Genomic DNA, 15,475 nt, shown 5'->3' with positions numbered 1-15,475 from the left:
AAACTTTGAAAGGACCAGTGAAACCCAGGAAAGGCAGGGGGCAGCAGAAGCAAGTCCAGAGAACTGCCAGGGACTGAGGGTCGCCACACAGGCCTGAGACCCAGAGCCATCCGTCTCCTGTGAAGTGGATCTCATTTGCTGCTTTAGGGTCGTGAGCAACATTCAGCTGGGTGTAGATGACAGGACTGTGCACTTAGACACACCCAGCCTCCATCCTGCCACTCTCCACTCACCAGGTAGCCCTGAACAAGCACCTGCCTCCCTCTCAGCCTCAGTTTGCCCATCTGTAATGTGGACTGATACGGGGATGTGTGCCCTGGGGAAAGAGGGACTGGCCTCAGCTTGGGCACGCCCCAAACTGGAGACTGGTGGGTTGCAGAGGCTTTCTGTGGGGTCAGAGGGAGGAGGGAGCTCCATGGTCTCTGTGGAGGCACAGGGCCAACCAAGCCTGTAGAGAGACATAGCCGAGGAGGGAGGGAGAACTCTTTGGGGGTCAGCAGGTAAGATGAGGCAGGTGATGGCCACAGATGGTCTGAAACAGACTCCTCTGTTCTGCCTGGCTTTGACCGTGAGGGTGTGCAGGCCTCACTCTGTTCCGACTTGTCTGGTGTCTTTTTATTTTTATTTTTTAAATTGTGGTAACATATATACAACATAAAATTTCCCATCTAAACCACTTTCAAATATACAGTTCATTGGTATTGATTGCGTTCACAATGTTATGCTACCATCACCACCATCCATTACCAAAACTTTACCATCACCCTCAACAGAAACTCTGTATACCATTAAGCACTAACTCTCCACTCCCTGCCCCCCACCCCTGCTAACCGGTAATTACTTTGTCTCTATGAATTTGCATATCTAAGTATTTCATATTATTAAAATTATACACTATTTGTCCTTTTGTGTCCGGCTTATTTCACTCAGCACAATGTCTTCAAGGTTAACCCATGTTGTCGATGTATCAGAACCCCATTCATTTTTTTTGGCTGGGTAATATTCCATTGTCTGGTTATACCACGTTTTGTTTATCCATTCATCTATTGATGGATACTAGTTTTGCTTCCACCTTTTGACTATTGTGAATAATGCTACTCTGAACATTGGTATACAAATATCTGTCCGAGTCCCTGCTTTCAGTTCTTTTGGATATATGCCTAGACGTGGCATTACTGGGTAAGATGGTAACTCTAAACTTAACTGTCTGAGGAACCGCCAAACTGTTTTCCATAGTGGCTGCACCATTTTACATTCCCACCACCCATATGAGGGTTCAATTTTTAAAATACTAGCATTCCAGTGGATGTGAGGTGGTTTCCTCTGGGACCCTTTCGGACCAAATGATGTAGACTAGAAGTGCTGGGGAGTTAACACTCTGGGAGACAAACTTCAACCCTGAGAGACAGGAACTGAGAAGTTGCTGGCAGACAAATTTCTCTCCCCTCTTCCCTCCGATGAACTGTTCCGAAGCACAGTGTGTTCTTTATGGCCCACTGAAAACATCTCACATGACTGACCAGCCAGCCATGTCTCTTGTGAAGCTGCAGTCAGTGCAGTCACGTGACATCTTGTATTTGCTTCTCTCCTCTCTGGCCTGGCTGCCATTCGCCTGCACTCAGGTGGCCCTGGGATTGTACCTCCCACTAAAGCGTTTACGCATTATTAGCATTTAAGCTTTGCCTCAGGCTCTGGGCAGGGATATGCTAGTTGATCCTGTCTTTTTGACGATCACCTCAGGGCAGGTTTTCTGTGGTTCTCACACTGGTTTAATAAACCCCTGGTGGGGATATAAGCCTTGCCTTACGATTGCTACTAACTTCCTACCAGGTTTTCTGTCCATCCACTCTGAACGCTTCCTCTCCAGAAAAAAAAAGAGGCTGAATGAAACCCCAGATCCTTTAATAATAGCAAGAAGACAGTGCAGTGCGTTTATTAAAACAACCTATAACACAAACTCGGTAACCACCCAAACATCAGGGACAGGCATTGAAATACAGTACATCATCCCTTTCTAGGCCTGTGAGTGCCACCCAGCCCTGCCACCAAGGAAAGGAAGCTGGCAGTTACATCAACCCGGCTTCCTTCCCCTCTTCCTAACAATTGCCAGTCACATGATGACCAGGCATTATCATACAAAAGTTCCTTTACAAAAAGCACCAAATTGACATACATATACAAGTATATACAAAAATCACGTCTTAAAAATATACAAAATATTCCATTTTGCATCAACGTAGAAAAGTGTCCTGTGTGGTTGTTTCAAGCATGTTTCCAATTCTGGGTCAGTGGCCCCTGGACACAGCCGTGGGGTCCTCTTCTAGTCCTTGCTTTCTGAGCAGAGGGAAGACACACCTCTCCATGGCCCCTCCAGGGGCCCCGGTTCCCCCCACCCAAGGCCTGTCACCAAGGCAGCTGGGCCCATCCCCACCCTCCCCAGGCTCTCTGCATCTAGACAGTCTGTCACTCATCCAGCTCCTTACTACTGTCCTGCAATAAAAAGAAACAGACACAAGGTGAGACAGGAAGATTCAGGGTTTACCAGGCTGCAGTGAAAAATAAAAGCGGCAAACTCCAATTCTTGTCTGATCTCTTCCTTTTTAAACCAAAATAGATGCAGTTTCCGAGCCACTATGGATTGCATATCGAAGGCCAAACTCCAAAAGACTACTCTATATTCTTCAGCTGGATTGGAATTTAGCTACAGTAACTATGGCCTGAAAAATTATAACATTAGCAAATATATAGTCTTCCCAGTGTGCCACTGTGTTAGGTGATCTATGAGCATTGTCTAGTTCACTCCCCACCACAACCCCATGAGCTCAATGCAACGTTATGCCCTCAGGCACAGGTGAGTGGCCTGAGACTCAGAGACGTTACCAGCTGTTTTGGTAGAGCTAAGATTCAGAACCCTGGTTCTTAACCACTCTGCCAGGTTGGCAACCTCAGATGCCTACATTGCTCTCCATTTAGGAAGGTCATTCGGAGTTAAAATGGGAATCTTTTTGTTATGAATGGTTTGATCGTCCCCACCCCCATCCAGGGTAAAGGGGACAGGACTTTACCCTTAACCTATGCAACACCCCCAGTGTCTGGCACAGCTTTACTCACAGCAGCTATTTCACATTGTGGAATGAAGGAAAGAATGAACAAAGGGGTGAAGGAAGGTAGATGGATGTCTTACCGTCTTCCTTCCCCTCCATGGACTCGTCCTCTTCCTGATCTTCTCCCTCTTCTTCAATGAAGTCTTCCTCTTCCTCTTCTGTGTGTGACAAAGAATGATTGTGTTAGGATGGGGCTGGTGTTTCAGAGTGGCTGCTGGAAGGGAACCAGGCTGGAGAGAGCACTGATCTCAACCAAGTCCCATGCCCAGTCAGACAGAGGCAGCGGTGGCTGGGAGGTGAGGGGCTTGCCAAACCCGAGCTGCACAGAGAAAACAAGCCCCCGAGGGTCTGCCTCCTCACCCCCCTGCCTGCTTGTTCCTTCCCTCGCCCTTGTAACCGAGAGTTAGAAGTTAAGGCATGATTTTCATTACTGAATCATTATATAGATATTCCTTTTTACTTTTTGGTATATTATAGTAGACAGAGGGAAATACCTGAAACCTGAGCTTAATCCAGCTGCCTTGATCTCTGATAATGATTGTATAGCCTTTATCTTGTGCCCTTGTGATTGCAAAAACTTCATGACTAACCTTCACTTGTACCCATTTATCTGGGTTTTTGACTTGAGAGTCTTGTGATCACTAAAGACAAACCCTAATGTTTGTTAATGAAGGGTCTTGGGTCAGCCCAGAACTAACCCACCCCAGATCCAAAGTTATCTTGATAACCCAAGCTGGATCTAACCAAAATGGGCCCGCCTGACATGCTCAATAGCCTAAGCTTGAACCTACAAGTCACCTATACTGCATTATAATACTAAAAGTCACATCCATCATCATATTAAGATCACCATTTTCTTACATACATTCTGTGACTAAGCATGTAATCAATCTGCACATGCTCAAAAATTAAATCACTTCTAATTACATCATCTGGGGCCACTGTGCTCATTATCCTAAAACCTACCCATCTTTTGATACCATAAAACTATTAAAATTACTGCAGTTAGGGGAGACAGATTTTGGGCCTCTAGGCCATCTGCTCTCCTGGTTCATGCCTAGCAATAAAACTCTTTCTCTCTTTGAAACCCCGGTGTCTCAGGAATTGATCATTTGAGCACATCGGGCAAAGAATCCATCGCCTTAGCCCTATAACAGCCCCTCCTAGGAGTGGGCCCCAGATGCTCCTTCACTCCAGCAGCAGCCCCTTCTAACACCTGATCTCCAGAGGGAAGACTCGCTGTGCTTTTGCTCATTTCTCAATTAGGATGGCAAAAAGAGACCAACTCCTCGGTTCTCAGCCAAGTCCTTGCCATGAAGAATTTGTTCAGCCTTTGAAATCTGTTTGCTCAGCACCCCCTGTCCCGTTTCCTCATTCTTTAGCTTACTGAGGCGTGGGCATGGAGCGGGCAGCTGCGGAGCATTTGCAGGCCATTGACCCTGTCTGAAGCTGAGCCTTAGAGGGTGGATGACGGTTCGATGTCCTCACTTTCCCACGCAGGGAGGTTGTCTTCCAGCTCCAGTAACAGGAAACATAACCCCCACCTCTTCTCCCAAGCCAGGTCCTTAATCCTTTGGGGCCCTGAGGTCAGGACACAGTCAAGGCATGACAAACAGTGTCTCCTGTGGGCTTGAAAGAGTTAATGCCTCCAAAATGACAGTCCAGATCCCCTCCGCCAAGCAGCTGGGATCTATGCACAACCCAGAGAGTTTTATTGTTGTTGTTGTTAATTAATCATTTTCACAGTCATTACTCATAACAGCATTTGCTGATCACTTACTACACGCCAGTACTGTGCTGGGCGCTGCATGTGAATTTTCTCAGCACAAGAGTCTTGTGAATTACATATGAGGAGATGGCGAAGCCCGATGCCCCTCCATGGAATTCAAGTGGGCTTTTTACTAGCTGTGTGGCCTGGAGCAAATTGCACCCCCCCACCCTTAGCTTTGGTTTTCTCAATTATAAAATGGAGATAACAATAGAATCCATCTCATAAAGTTGTTGTAATAAATGATAGAATCTATGCAAAGGGCTTCATACCCGGGACATAAAAAACACTCGATAAGTGGCAACTGTTGGTTCTCCTCCATTTTATCCTTGAGGAAAATGAGGCTCAGGGAGATTGAGGCGGGCAATGCAGGTCTTTGCAACATTGTGATGTTCACACAGCGCGATTCACCCTTGCTATCTTTGCTAAGGGATCTGCAGCAGAGCTGCAGCAGTGGATATCCCCGAGACCATTGTTATCTCAGCTTGGGGGTATATTTTGTCTTTATCCATGACTGGGGTGTTTCTGGGGTTCTGAGTGCAGTTAACACCAGATACTGAAGTCTCACTGGAGAGCTGAAACAGGCGGTACCAAGAAGCGCCTTTCTCACGCCAGCCCGTTCACATCCACAGTTCCTCCTTGTTCCTGTGCATACCTCCCTCTCCCTCCCTCTCTTTCTCTCTCTCCGCTGGTCTTGGGAGCCTCACCTCAGACCCATGCAACATGCAGCCAAATCAGATCAGCCCTCTCTTCCTCTGTTGCTAAATAGCTACCTTTTAGCTGTGTGATTTTGAGCAAATTAACATCTTTGTGCTCCTCATCCAGTTTCCTGATTTTTCTCTTTTTTTTTAATTAAATTTGCTTTTATTGAGATATATTCATATACCATATAGTTAACCATGGTGTACAATCAACTGTTCACAGTACCATCATATAGTTATGCATTCATCACCCCAATCTATTTTCAAACATTTTCCTTACACCAGAGAGAATCAGAATCAGAATAAGAAAAAAAGTAAAAAAGAACATGCAAATCACCCCCCCATCCCACCCTATTTTTCATTTAGTTTTTGTCCCCATTTTTCTACTCATCCATCCATACACTGGATAAAGGGAGTGTGAGCCACAAGTTTTTCACAATCACACAGTCACTTTGTGTAAGCTACATTGCTATACAATTGTCTTCAAGAGTCCAGGCTACCGGGTTGGAGTTTGTTGTTTCAGGTATTTCCTTCTAGCTATTCCAATACATTAAAACCTAAAAAGTGTTATCTAGATGGTGTGTAAGAATGTCCACCAGAGTGACCTCTCGACTCCATTTGAAATCTCTCAGCCACTGAAGCTTTAATTTCGTTTCATTTCACATCCCCCTTTTGGTCAAGAAGATCTCATCTTTTTTTTAAAATAAGGAGAACATGAACATTTATTTCATAAAATTGTTGTGAGGTTTGAGTTGAGCAATGTTTTACAGCTCTTAGCTCAGCGTGGCCATGGCCACATTATAAATAAGTAATAAAAGTTATCCCTTATTATTGTAATAGTTACATTGTTACAATTCTTGTGGATATTCTAAGGAAGAGTAATTATAAACAGAAACAAGGATATAATATAGATAAATTAAGGTGCCTGAGTATCCTAGATGATAGCATTAAGAAGCCGAAGCTAAGCCTGGCTTCGGACAATAACTAGTAAAAGTCCAGTACTTGACAAAATTCTTCTGCATCAATATCTTATTTGTTGCAAACATGAGGGGGTCATTATTAGTAGTCCTACTTTTAACCTCATTTTTTTAAGTTAGAAAATGAAGCTTGAGAGTTGGAAGGACTTGCCAAAGGTCACACAGATAACAAATCGCAGAGTCGGAATTCAAACTCAGGTCTGCCTGACTCCCCTTCCAACTGCCCCAAGATGCCTCTCTGCTATGGATTCATTCATAATTTGTTGAACCACAACTATGTGCTGGACACTGTGTTAGGCTCTGGGTCATCTAGAAGTTGGCTAAACGGTTTGATCTGTTGTCTGGGACTCTTCTGGAGTGTATCTGCCTCCACCTGGGACTTAGCAGGAGGGATGCCAGCTTCCAGGGCTGGAGCAGAAAATAGACGAGTGGCACCACCACTTCCCTTACCTGTCCCAAAGTCGATGGCCCTCAGGGTGTCCGCTATGTGCTCCAAGTCCAAAGTAAAGTAGTCCATGTTCTCAAAGCCCTGCTCTGTCTTCCCCAGCTGACAACCCTTGGACGCTTCCACAATGCTGTGGGGAGAGAGAGAGAGAGAGAGAGAAGCAGGGTGAGCTCTCCAGGGCTCCAAGCAATGGGGGGATCTTAGCTCCAATTCACACAGTGCACACACTTGCAACCACTCGCAGGCCTTGCACTTAGAGGCCCTGGCGGGGGGCTAGGGGCTTGGATCATAGCTCCAGGGGAGACACTAACCTTTTGATCAGTGGCTTGGCACTCTGTGGGAGAAGAGAGAGCAAAGAGTTAGGATTGCAGAAGAGACAGCCCCAGGAAATCAGCAAAACCAGCGACCAGGTGTTACAGATGGGCCTTTGGTGCTGTTCCCTAGCCCAGTTTTGACCTGCTCCCCACCCAGAATGGAAGAGAACTCAGATCTTTTCCCTTTGTCCACGGTCTGCACAAGTCTTGGTCATCACCCTAGGACCCTCCCATGGTCCTGGCAGGAAGCTTTGTACTCTAGGGGTATCAGCCCAAACACTTCTAAACCCTGAACTCTCAAATATGAGGACTGTGTTCTAATCACCTTTTTATACCAATGCCTAGCATAGAGTCTGGCCCAGTAGGTGCTCAGGAAAGTTTTATGGAACTAAATTATAAAGCCTTTTAGCTGAGCCCTTTCTGTCTCCCCCACTAGCCAATGAGCTCTGCTAGGGCAGGGCTGTGCCTTGCTCATCTCTGCTTGCTACCTCAGTGCCTGGCCTATAGTCAGTACTCAATCAGTAGTCTCTTCCAAGGACACCATATTTTGCAGCTTACAAGGTCTTTTCACAAACATCTTTTCATTTGGCCCTTATAAAATCAGTAAGAGGAAGGTAGGGACTGTTATGTGCCCAATTTGCAGATGAGGAAACTGAGGCATAGAGAAGTTTCAATGACTTGGGGGAAGGTGAGTACAGAAGCCAAGACTTGAATGTTAGACAAAACCGTTGAGTTGACACAGCCCTGCCCATACCCTCGTCCTGCTCACCAGGAGGAAGGTGGCCCCACCAGGCTCGTCCAGGGACTGGATGGCTGTCTCCACCAGCCTGGTGGACTTGTCGAGCTGCTCCTGGTACTGCTGTTTGAGGGCCTCGATGAAGCTGAGCTTCTCCTCCTGCTCCTGTGTGATCCGCTGCAACAACTCACTTTTCTTCTCATCCAGGATGGTGTATAGTATGTCAAACTTCTGGCTCAGCTTTTCCTTCACCTGGTGACTGTTCTCCTGGGGACAGAAATCTTGTCGTCACATCCTGTGGGGTCCTACCCCCTATCCCTGACACTTCCTTCCTGGGACAGGAGTGCCCAGGAGTAAAGACTCTAAAGCTAGAAGAGATATTACTACACTCCCATTTTACGGAAGAGGAAACAAAGGCTTAGCAAGAAGAAAAACCTTGCTAAGTACTCATGGCTAGTTTGTACATCAGTAACATTTGAAGGCTGGAGTCATGGAGAATAGCTATCGCCTATCTCAAAAATAGAGACTCTAGGGGCAGATGGAATGACATATTCTGCATCTCCCGTGTGCCCCAAGTCACATTCTTCCCCCCCACCCCCATTTCAGGACCAAGACTGAGTTCAGAAGGTCTGCTTTATTTGGTCCTAGGAGAGGTGGAGAAGCAGCTCCTCCCCAATGGCCTCCTCAATTGAGACTCCCTTCTTTCCAACACAGATGTTACATCTTGGTTTCCCTAGCTGTAAAATGGGCATAATAATAGCACCTCATCAGATGGTGGACTCGGGTGTCCTCCATCTGCCTGGGAGCCTCCCATAAGTGAGAACAACACCCCTCTCTGCCCTTTGAACCCACCCTTCACCCCAGGCTTCATTCTCCAGCCACACGATGACCCCTTCCTGCCATTTCGTCTGCAAGTCCCCACCCCAAGTGGAGATGAAAAATCATGGATAAGTTCTCAGGAATGGAAAATTTCCATTCTACCCTTTCCAGCCCTGCTACTCAAAGTGTAGTCCATGGACCAGCAGCTTGGGCAAACCCTGGAAGTTGGTCGGAAAGACATAATTTCACGCCTCTTTCCAGACCTGCTGAATCAGAATCTGCACATTAACAAGATCCCAGGGTGATTTGTACGTACTTTAAAGTTTGAGGAATGTTGGTCTACAGCACACCAGAAAACAGTGCTCTGAATAGATGCTGGGAATTATAAGCAGGACACTTGCTGAGATCAGGGACCGGGACTGTGCTCAAGAAGCCTTTGCTGAGTGAGTAGATGAATGAATTCGTCCCTCCCCTGCCTTCTTGGCTTGGCTACCCAGGCTCTAGACCCCAACCTTTAGCCACAACCCATGGGTGTCACTCAGCCTGCAGCTCTCACCGCAGAGGCTAAGGCTGCACTGGCATCAAAGTCCCAGGCAGAGCTATCCTGCCCCCGTCACCTTGGTCACTCGACAGGAGTCCTCCAGCTGAGTGATGATGGTCTGCACGCGGTCGTTCCCCGCCACCAGCATGGAGATACAGTTACTCAGTTCAGTCTGGATGGGAGGAGAGATGATAGAAAAGCAGAGACAGAAAGAGTCTCAGGGCCTGCCCTCTCGAGAGAAGCAGCAAAGTGGCACCCTCATTCCCCTCTCTGTTGGAAAGAACCTCCAGAAGGGGTCTGGGTGCAGGGCAAGTCCACAGCAGAGACTGTCAGAGAGACACTGCATCCCCTTATTTTACAGTTGAGGCCCACAGAAGGAAGTGAGCTGCCCAAACACACAGCATGGTAAGGCAGAGGAGAAGTTTGTGTCTAGGAAAGGTGGGACAAAGAAAATAGAGATAGAGAGTTCTAGAAGAGAGAGACCAAGAAAAGAGTTGGGGGTTTGGGGTAGAGCATGGAAAGAGGGGCCATAGCTTACTGCAGGGACAGGACAGTGGGTTTCCCACCAGCCCAGGGGCACAGAGAGAAGGTTCTAAGTTGCCTCCTGCTGCAGGGAAATTTGAGGTCAGTTGCTTTGAGGAGCACAGGAAGAGGTCTCTGTGGCCCAAAACAGGCTGGAATGGAGAGGCCATGGCCTGAGAGGGCCCTGATGGCCTGGCCCTGGGGTCTGGCCTCTCCCCTGTGGCCACACCCAGGTGCCTTCAAGTGGCTCTAAGTATAACCCATGAGCTCAGCCACCTCCCCCAGGAAGGCAAAGGCTGCTGCCCCTGCGGTCTGGGAAGTCCCTCCAGAGGGGCTATTCCTGAAAGGCCGGCTCAGCAGATCTATGGGATCAAATCCGCACCCTGAATCACTGGCCGTGCCTGGCAGGCCCAGGCTGGGGGTAGAAGTGGCTCTGGCTGGTACCTTTTGTCCCTGGAAGACGCTTTGCAGCGGGGCCACCTCGCAGGCCTTGTGGGCTCCAAACACCTTGCACATGGAGCACGTGGGCACCTCGCACGTGAGGCAGTAGATGTTGATTTTCTCGTCTTCGTGCTCCTTGCACATGGGGTGGCTGCCCTTCTGCAGGGGCCGGCTGAAGGGGAGAGCAGCCACCAGTCACAAGGGGTCCCCGGTCCCGTGTCCTCCCCCAGCTCCAACCAAAGGAGGCGCCCCCAGAGGTCGGCGGCCCCCAGGCTTTCCTTTCCACACCCCCAGGGACCCAGACCAGGGATGTCAATGACACCAAGGCTGTCCCACATCCTAGGACTCAAACTCCAGGGATGGGGTTGGCCTTCGGCTCCCCAGCACAGAGGATGCAGGAAGGGCTCTAGGATCCCAAAGAGTCAGACCAGTTAGAGAAGAGGAAACGAGGCCCAGAAAGGTGAAGCAACTTGTCCAAGGTCACCCAGCAAGTCGGGGCAGGGGAGGCTGGCGTTCATTTGCTCTAATTATAGTCACCATAGCTCTTAGTTACCACGGGCCGAGCTCCGAGCTAAGCATTTTATACTCATGGCCTCATTTAATTCTATATTTAATCCACCAGACTGTAACCTCCATCAAGGCAGGGAAACTTGCCTGTGTTCTTCACCCCTGACTCTACAGTATACTGGACCTGGCATAGAAGGGTGGTAATTAAATACAGGCAGAAAAAAAGAAATAAAAAAGCAAGCTGCACAGGTGCCCTCGAGGCCTGGAGGAGGAAGCAACGGGACTTCACCAAGTGACCCCGCTGGTGTGGTGCTAACCCAGGGCCATCCAACAGTCTGGCACAAGCCTTGATTCATCGTCCAGAGATTCTCTCCAGGGCCCAGAGTCTCTTCCTTCTTTTCTTCCCAAACAGACCTTCTTTACTGTCCCTTCACATTCTTCAATAAGCCCCTTTCCATACTTGTCTTTCTGCATCTGGAGCCCAGGTCTCCCAAGGTGGGAGGGGTCTCCCTTGGCCCCTGTTTTAGTCCTGGGGAGGGGGGCCAGGGGTGCTGGGATGAGGCACAGGTCCTGTGCGTCTGGTGCCTTGTGCCCACCGCCCTCCCAGAGGCCCAGGCTTCAGCATCTGGGTTCAAATCCAGATTGTTCTGCTGCTTACTCATTTCATAACTTCAGACAAGTGATTTCTCCTCTCTATTGTGGTCGTGGCATGAGTTGTCCATAATGAATCGGTCATGCCTGGCATAGAGCAGACCCTTAATAGAAGGCAGCTCCCACCATCCTTCAACTGTGCGGGAAGGTCTTGAAGGGGTTGAGGCACAGTGTGCTCTTCATAGTTTGCCACTGAGTCAGTTAATATTTTGGTGTGAAATCAATGTTATTATTATCATAATGATCAACAATCTGCTTGCATTTTTGTAGTGTCGAGTGCTATCAACATGCAAACCTATAGAGCAGAGGGTTAGGAATATTCACCATGGAGTTGGTCAGGCCGGGCTCCCTCTCAACCTAAACCCTTACTAGCTGTGTGACCTTGGGCTAACTTCTGCACCTCTCTGAGCTTCCATTTCCTCGTGGTAAACTAGAGGTAAGAATGGCATATGGGGTAATTGCGAGGATTAAATAGGGATAATGCATGTAAAGTACTTGATATGGTGCCTATACAGAGTAGGTGTTTAATAAATATTTGATTTTTTTTTTTAACCTTTCCCATCATGATCCTATTTGACAATCACAGTAACAGGGCTTATTGTCCCCTTTTGCAGACAAAGGGAAATGAAGACCTGAAGGCCAGTGACTTACCCAAGATCCTACAGTGTGTTAGTAACAGAGTCAGACTAAACACAGTTCCCAGGCCAGGGCCTTTTCTCACGGGGCCTGCTACATCCCCCTCCATCAGGCAAGGCACTGCCAGCAGGCAGGTGCTTGGTAAAGATTTTAGACCATAAGGACTGTAGGTTGGCAACTTGAAAATCTCATCAGGATGTCCTGATTTGTAAAGATTGCCCAACACCACACAATCTCCACCATTCACACCGACAAATTCTGCCTGACACTGATCTGCTGTTTTATAAACAGGGAGACTCGGACCTAGAGCGCCTGGGTCCACTCCCAGCTCTTCCAGTTCCCAGCTGTGAGACCTTGGGAGCGTGACTTCAGTTCTCTGAGCCTCAGCTCCCTCATCCGTGCAATGGGGATAACGAAAGCTGTGCTTTGTCCACAGGCTGGTGGCGAGGCATTGAGTGTAGCACTCGCGGTGCCTGGCACCTGCCTCCCAGGGCCTGGGAAGGTGGCTGCTGCTATCAGGAGAGCGAATCTGGCTGCATTCCTACCGGACACTTTCTCTGCTTAGCAGGTCACTTTGCAGGTCCCAGAGCCTGTCACTCCTTCTCACATCTCGCTTTTCAGTCTCAGTGTCTCTCATGGGGCAGCCTGATGCCTGGACCCCTCCCCATCACTGAGCTGGGGGATATGGGCCTCTGTTCCTCAGCCAGAGGGAAATGGCTCTTTGGACTGGCTTAGTGCCCAGCTGATGGAGAAGGAGGAAGGAACCCAGGAGAGTTGGGCCTGAAGTGGCAGGAAAGGGAGGATGAGCTCCCGGCAGCCTGGAGAACTGACCTGGAACACTCCTGCTTGTAGATGTCGATGATGTTCTCCACCAGCAGGTTCCTCTGCAGGCCGTAGACGCCGTGGCGATCCATGATCACCTCGTGGCGGCAGGACGGGCAGCGGAAACGGCCACCAGACATGGACACCGAGCTGCCCCGGCTGGTCCAGTAGGGATTTGCAGCCTGTAGGTGGCAAAGGAGAAGTGGGACCTGGGCTCCTCCCCAGCCCCTTCCCTTCCTCATCTCCTGTTACCTCCCCCTTCCCGACCCCAGCCATTCTTGTCCAACCCATCCTGAGATGAGAACCAGCCCATTTTACAGGTGGAGCATCCAAGAAGCAACTGAGCATTCAACAGCAATACACCTGCTTGGAGAATCCACACACCTGGGTTCAAGCCACATTTATTCTCTGAGAGATTTTGGCCAAGCAACCTTATCTCTCTAAGCCTCAGTTTGCCCATTCATGAAGTGGGTATTATCATTAGAACAAGCTCTCAGGGCTTCTACTTTGATGATAAAATGGTGTGGGGGCATTCTGTAAAGTGGGCCTGAGGAACCCAGAGTTCTGCCTCCCAGCCAGGACCTCCACTCCCATTTCTTTCTTAGGGAAATGGAGCCCCCTCCCCTATGCTTCCATATTATAGGGAACAGCCTCAAAAGAGAAGATGCCCCTCTGCCCAGTGCCTCCTTGCTGCCCCCTTCCAAAACTCTGGGCCCCCTGCCATGGCAGGCCTGGCTCCAGCCCCAGGGGTCTGGTTTCTCTCTCCTCTCCACCTGCCTCCCCGCCTTATCACTTGAGGCATTTGACTCTTGAGTGGAGAGTAAACTGCCGGGCTCAGGGCAGAGGTAGGGAGGGGAGACACATGTCATGGAGAAGGACTGGGGCAGCCAGCGCTGCCTCCCTAACCCACCCCACCCAGTCCAGCATGGAGGCCTCATTTTCTGGAGGAAAGAGCCAGAAGGCTCATTTTTGGAAGGAAAGAGCCAGCCCCGGTTTGGAAAAGTCCTGGGCTAAGGGAGAAAGGGCTTCATCACAGGGAAGCTGCGTAGCCCCCTGGAGCCCCCACGACTGGGCCGTGCCCAGCACTGACCTGGAAGATGTCACTGGCACATTTCCGGCACAGGTTGTGCTGACACGGCAAGATGACAACTGGCTTGGTAAACATCTCCAGGCAGATGGGACAGATCAGCTGCTTCTCCAAGTTCTCCATCGGGTTCCCATCCTGGATCAGGCTTGACTTATAATCCATATGGTGGGGAGGTGTGGGGGCCCACCTGGCTGCCTCCTGCACCTGCACCTCAGTCTAGGCAGACCCGGGGGCCTCGCCTTTGTCACAAAACACCCGCTCGGAGCCTCTCCGCCTTCTTCTTCTGGCGCCCGTGTTCTGCCTTGGGCTGAGGCCCCTCTGATATTTATAGCTGGACCCTAGTCACATGAGCCCCGGGAGGGGACCAGCTGAGCATTCCGATGCCAGGCGGCTGGCAGGGCTTGAGTTTCCTCCAGGCCTGAAAAGCTCGCCTTCTCATATCACATGTGGGGATGAGCAATCTTTGTCCCCTGGGATGGGGGGTCGTAAACAAGAACAGCCTGTTCAGAGGCAGGTTCCGGGAGGACTGGGTACCCAGGATCTCCTTTGTGAATTGGTCTCCCACCCGCCCCACCCCCAGGATAAGGAGCCAGGGATGGGACCCATCCAGCGGGCTGCTGGGATTCGAGGGATTAATAGCGAATGCCCCCCTCAAGGACAGGAGAAGGACCCTCTGACATGCAGCAGGTCCATTCCCTCCTCTGGAGTCCTGAGGTGTCAGGGCAGCCCCTCTCACTGAGCCCATCCTTTTGCCTCACACCTGAGCGTGGGCGGCATTTTGCTGGAGACTTTGGAGCCCCCCAACCAGACTAGCCGGTCCCTCCACCCCTCGGCCACCAATTCCACTTTAATGCTGAAAGGGCTCCCTTGAGATGTAGTCTAATCCCCCTCATTTTATAGATTTGAAACTAGGACCTAGAGATGGAAAGAGACTTGTTCACTGTCACCTAGAAAGTAAGTGGCAGTCAGGAATCTTATTCATTCAAACATTTTTCTGAGCACTAACTCTGGTGCTAACTACAAAGGTAACAAATGAGTAATTCCTTTCTCTGACCTGAGATGTTCACAGCCCAGGAAGAGAGATAGCCACAAAGTTCCTACCTAGATTTTTAGAAGTTATTCAGATGCTCCCTTCTGCTCTCTGCACAAATTTTAATTTTTCTCCATGTCCTTCTGGACATCTTTCATGTTGGCAGGTAAAAACCAATAGAGCAGTTTTGATGTCTGTTTTTTGTATTGCATCTCATGCAAAGCAATGTTGGAGCCACCCTGGGGTGGGAGAGTGAGTGGAATTCAGGAACAGTGGTATCAGGTATCAGGATGCACCTAAGAGGTCAAGAAACCTACAGGGGATGTGCCCAGGGTCTCAAGAAAGAGTGTGGCAGACAGTAGATTTGCTCACCT

The 15,475-nt window shown here is 49.3% G+C and overlaps 1 protein-coding gene across 1 annotated transcript; it reads right to left on the bottom strand.

Annotated features, from left to right (window-relative positions):
- Positions 1-2,447: 2,447 nt before the first annotated feature.
- TRIM63 (tripartite motif containing 63) lies at positions 2,448-14,259 on the bottom strand. Its single transcript, XM_037818164.1, has 9 exons — positions 14,075-14,259; positions 12,994-13,166; positions 10,372-10,540; positions 9,482-9,577; positions 8,079-8,312; positions 7,307-7,329; positions 7,001-7,125; positions 3,185-3,262; positions 2,448-2,490 (listed from the first exon to the last, which is right to left on the bottom strand). The coding sequence occupies exons 1-9, from the start codon at positions 14,231-14,233 to the stop codon at positions 2,483-2,485; spliced, it is 1,065 nt and encodes a 354-aa protein (XP_037674092.1). The 5' UTR covers positions 14,234-14,259; the 3' UTR covers positions 2,448-2,482.
- Positions 14,260-15,475: the final 1,216 nt, after the last annotated feature.

Source organism: Choloepus didactylus, chromosome 2, assembly GCF_015220235.1.
Source record: "Choloepus didactylus isolate mChoDid1 chromosome 2, mChoDid1.pri, whole genome shotgun sequence".
NCBI classification, from domain to species: domain Eukaryota; kingdom Metazoa; phylum Chordata; class Mammalia; order Pilosa; family Megalonychidae; genus Choloepus; species Choloepus didactylus.
Note: the sequence above shows the minus strand (reverse complement) of the source record. Positions and strands in the feature narration are given on the sequence as shown.

Coding starts and splice junctions, on each gene's coding strand:
- TRIM63 (XM_037818164.1), bottom strand. CDS start 14,233: ATGGATTATAAGTCAAGCCTGATCCAGGATGGGAACCCGATGGAGAAC. Junction 8,313..9,481: donor ACTCCTGTCGAGTGACCAAG/GTGACGGGGGCA, acceptor TTCTGTCCCCAG/GAGAACAGTCACCAGGTGAA. Junction 7,126..7,306: donor GCCAAGCCACTGATCAAAAG/GTTAGTGTCTCC, acceptor CTCTCCCCACAG/CATTGTGGAAGCGTCCAAGG.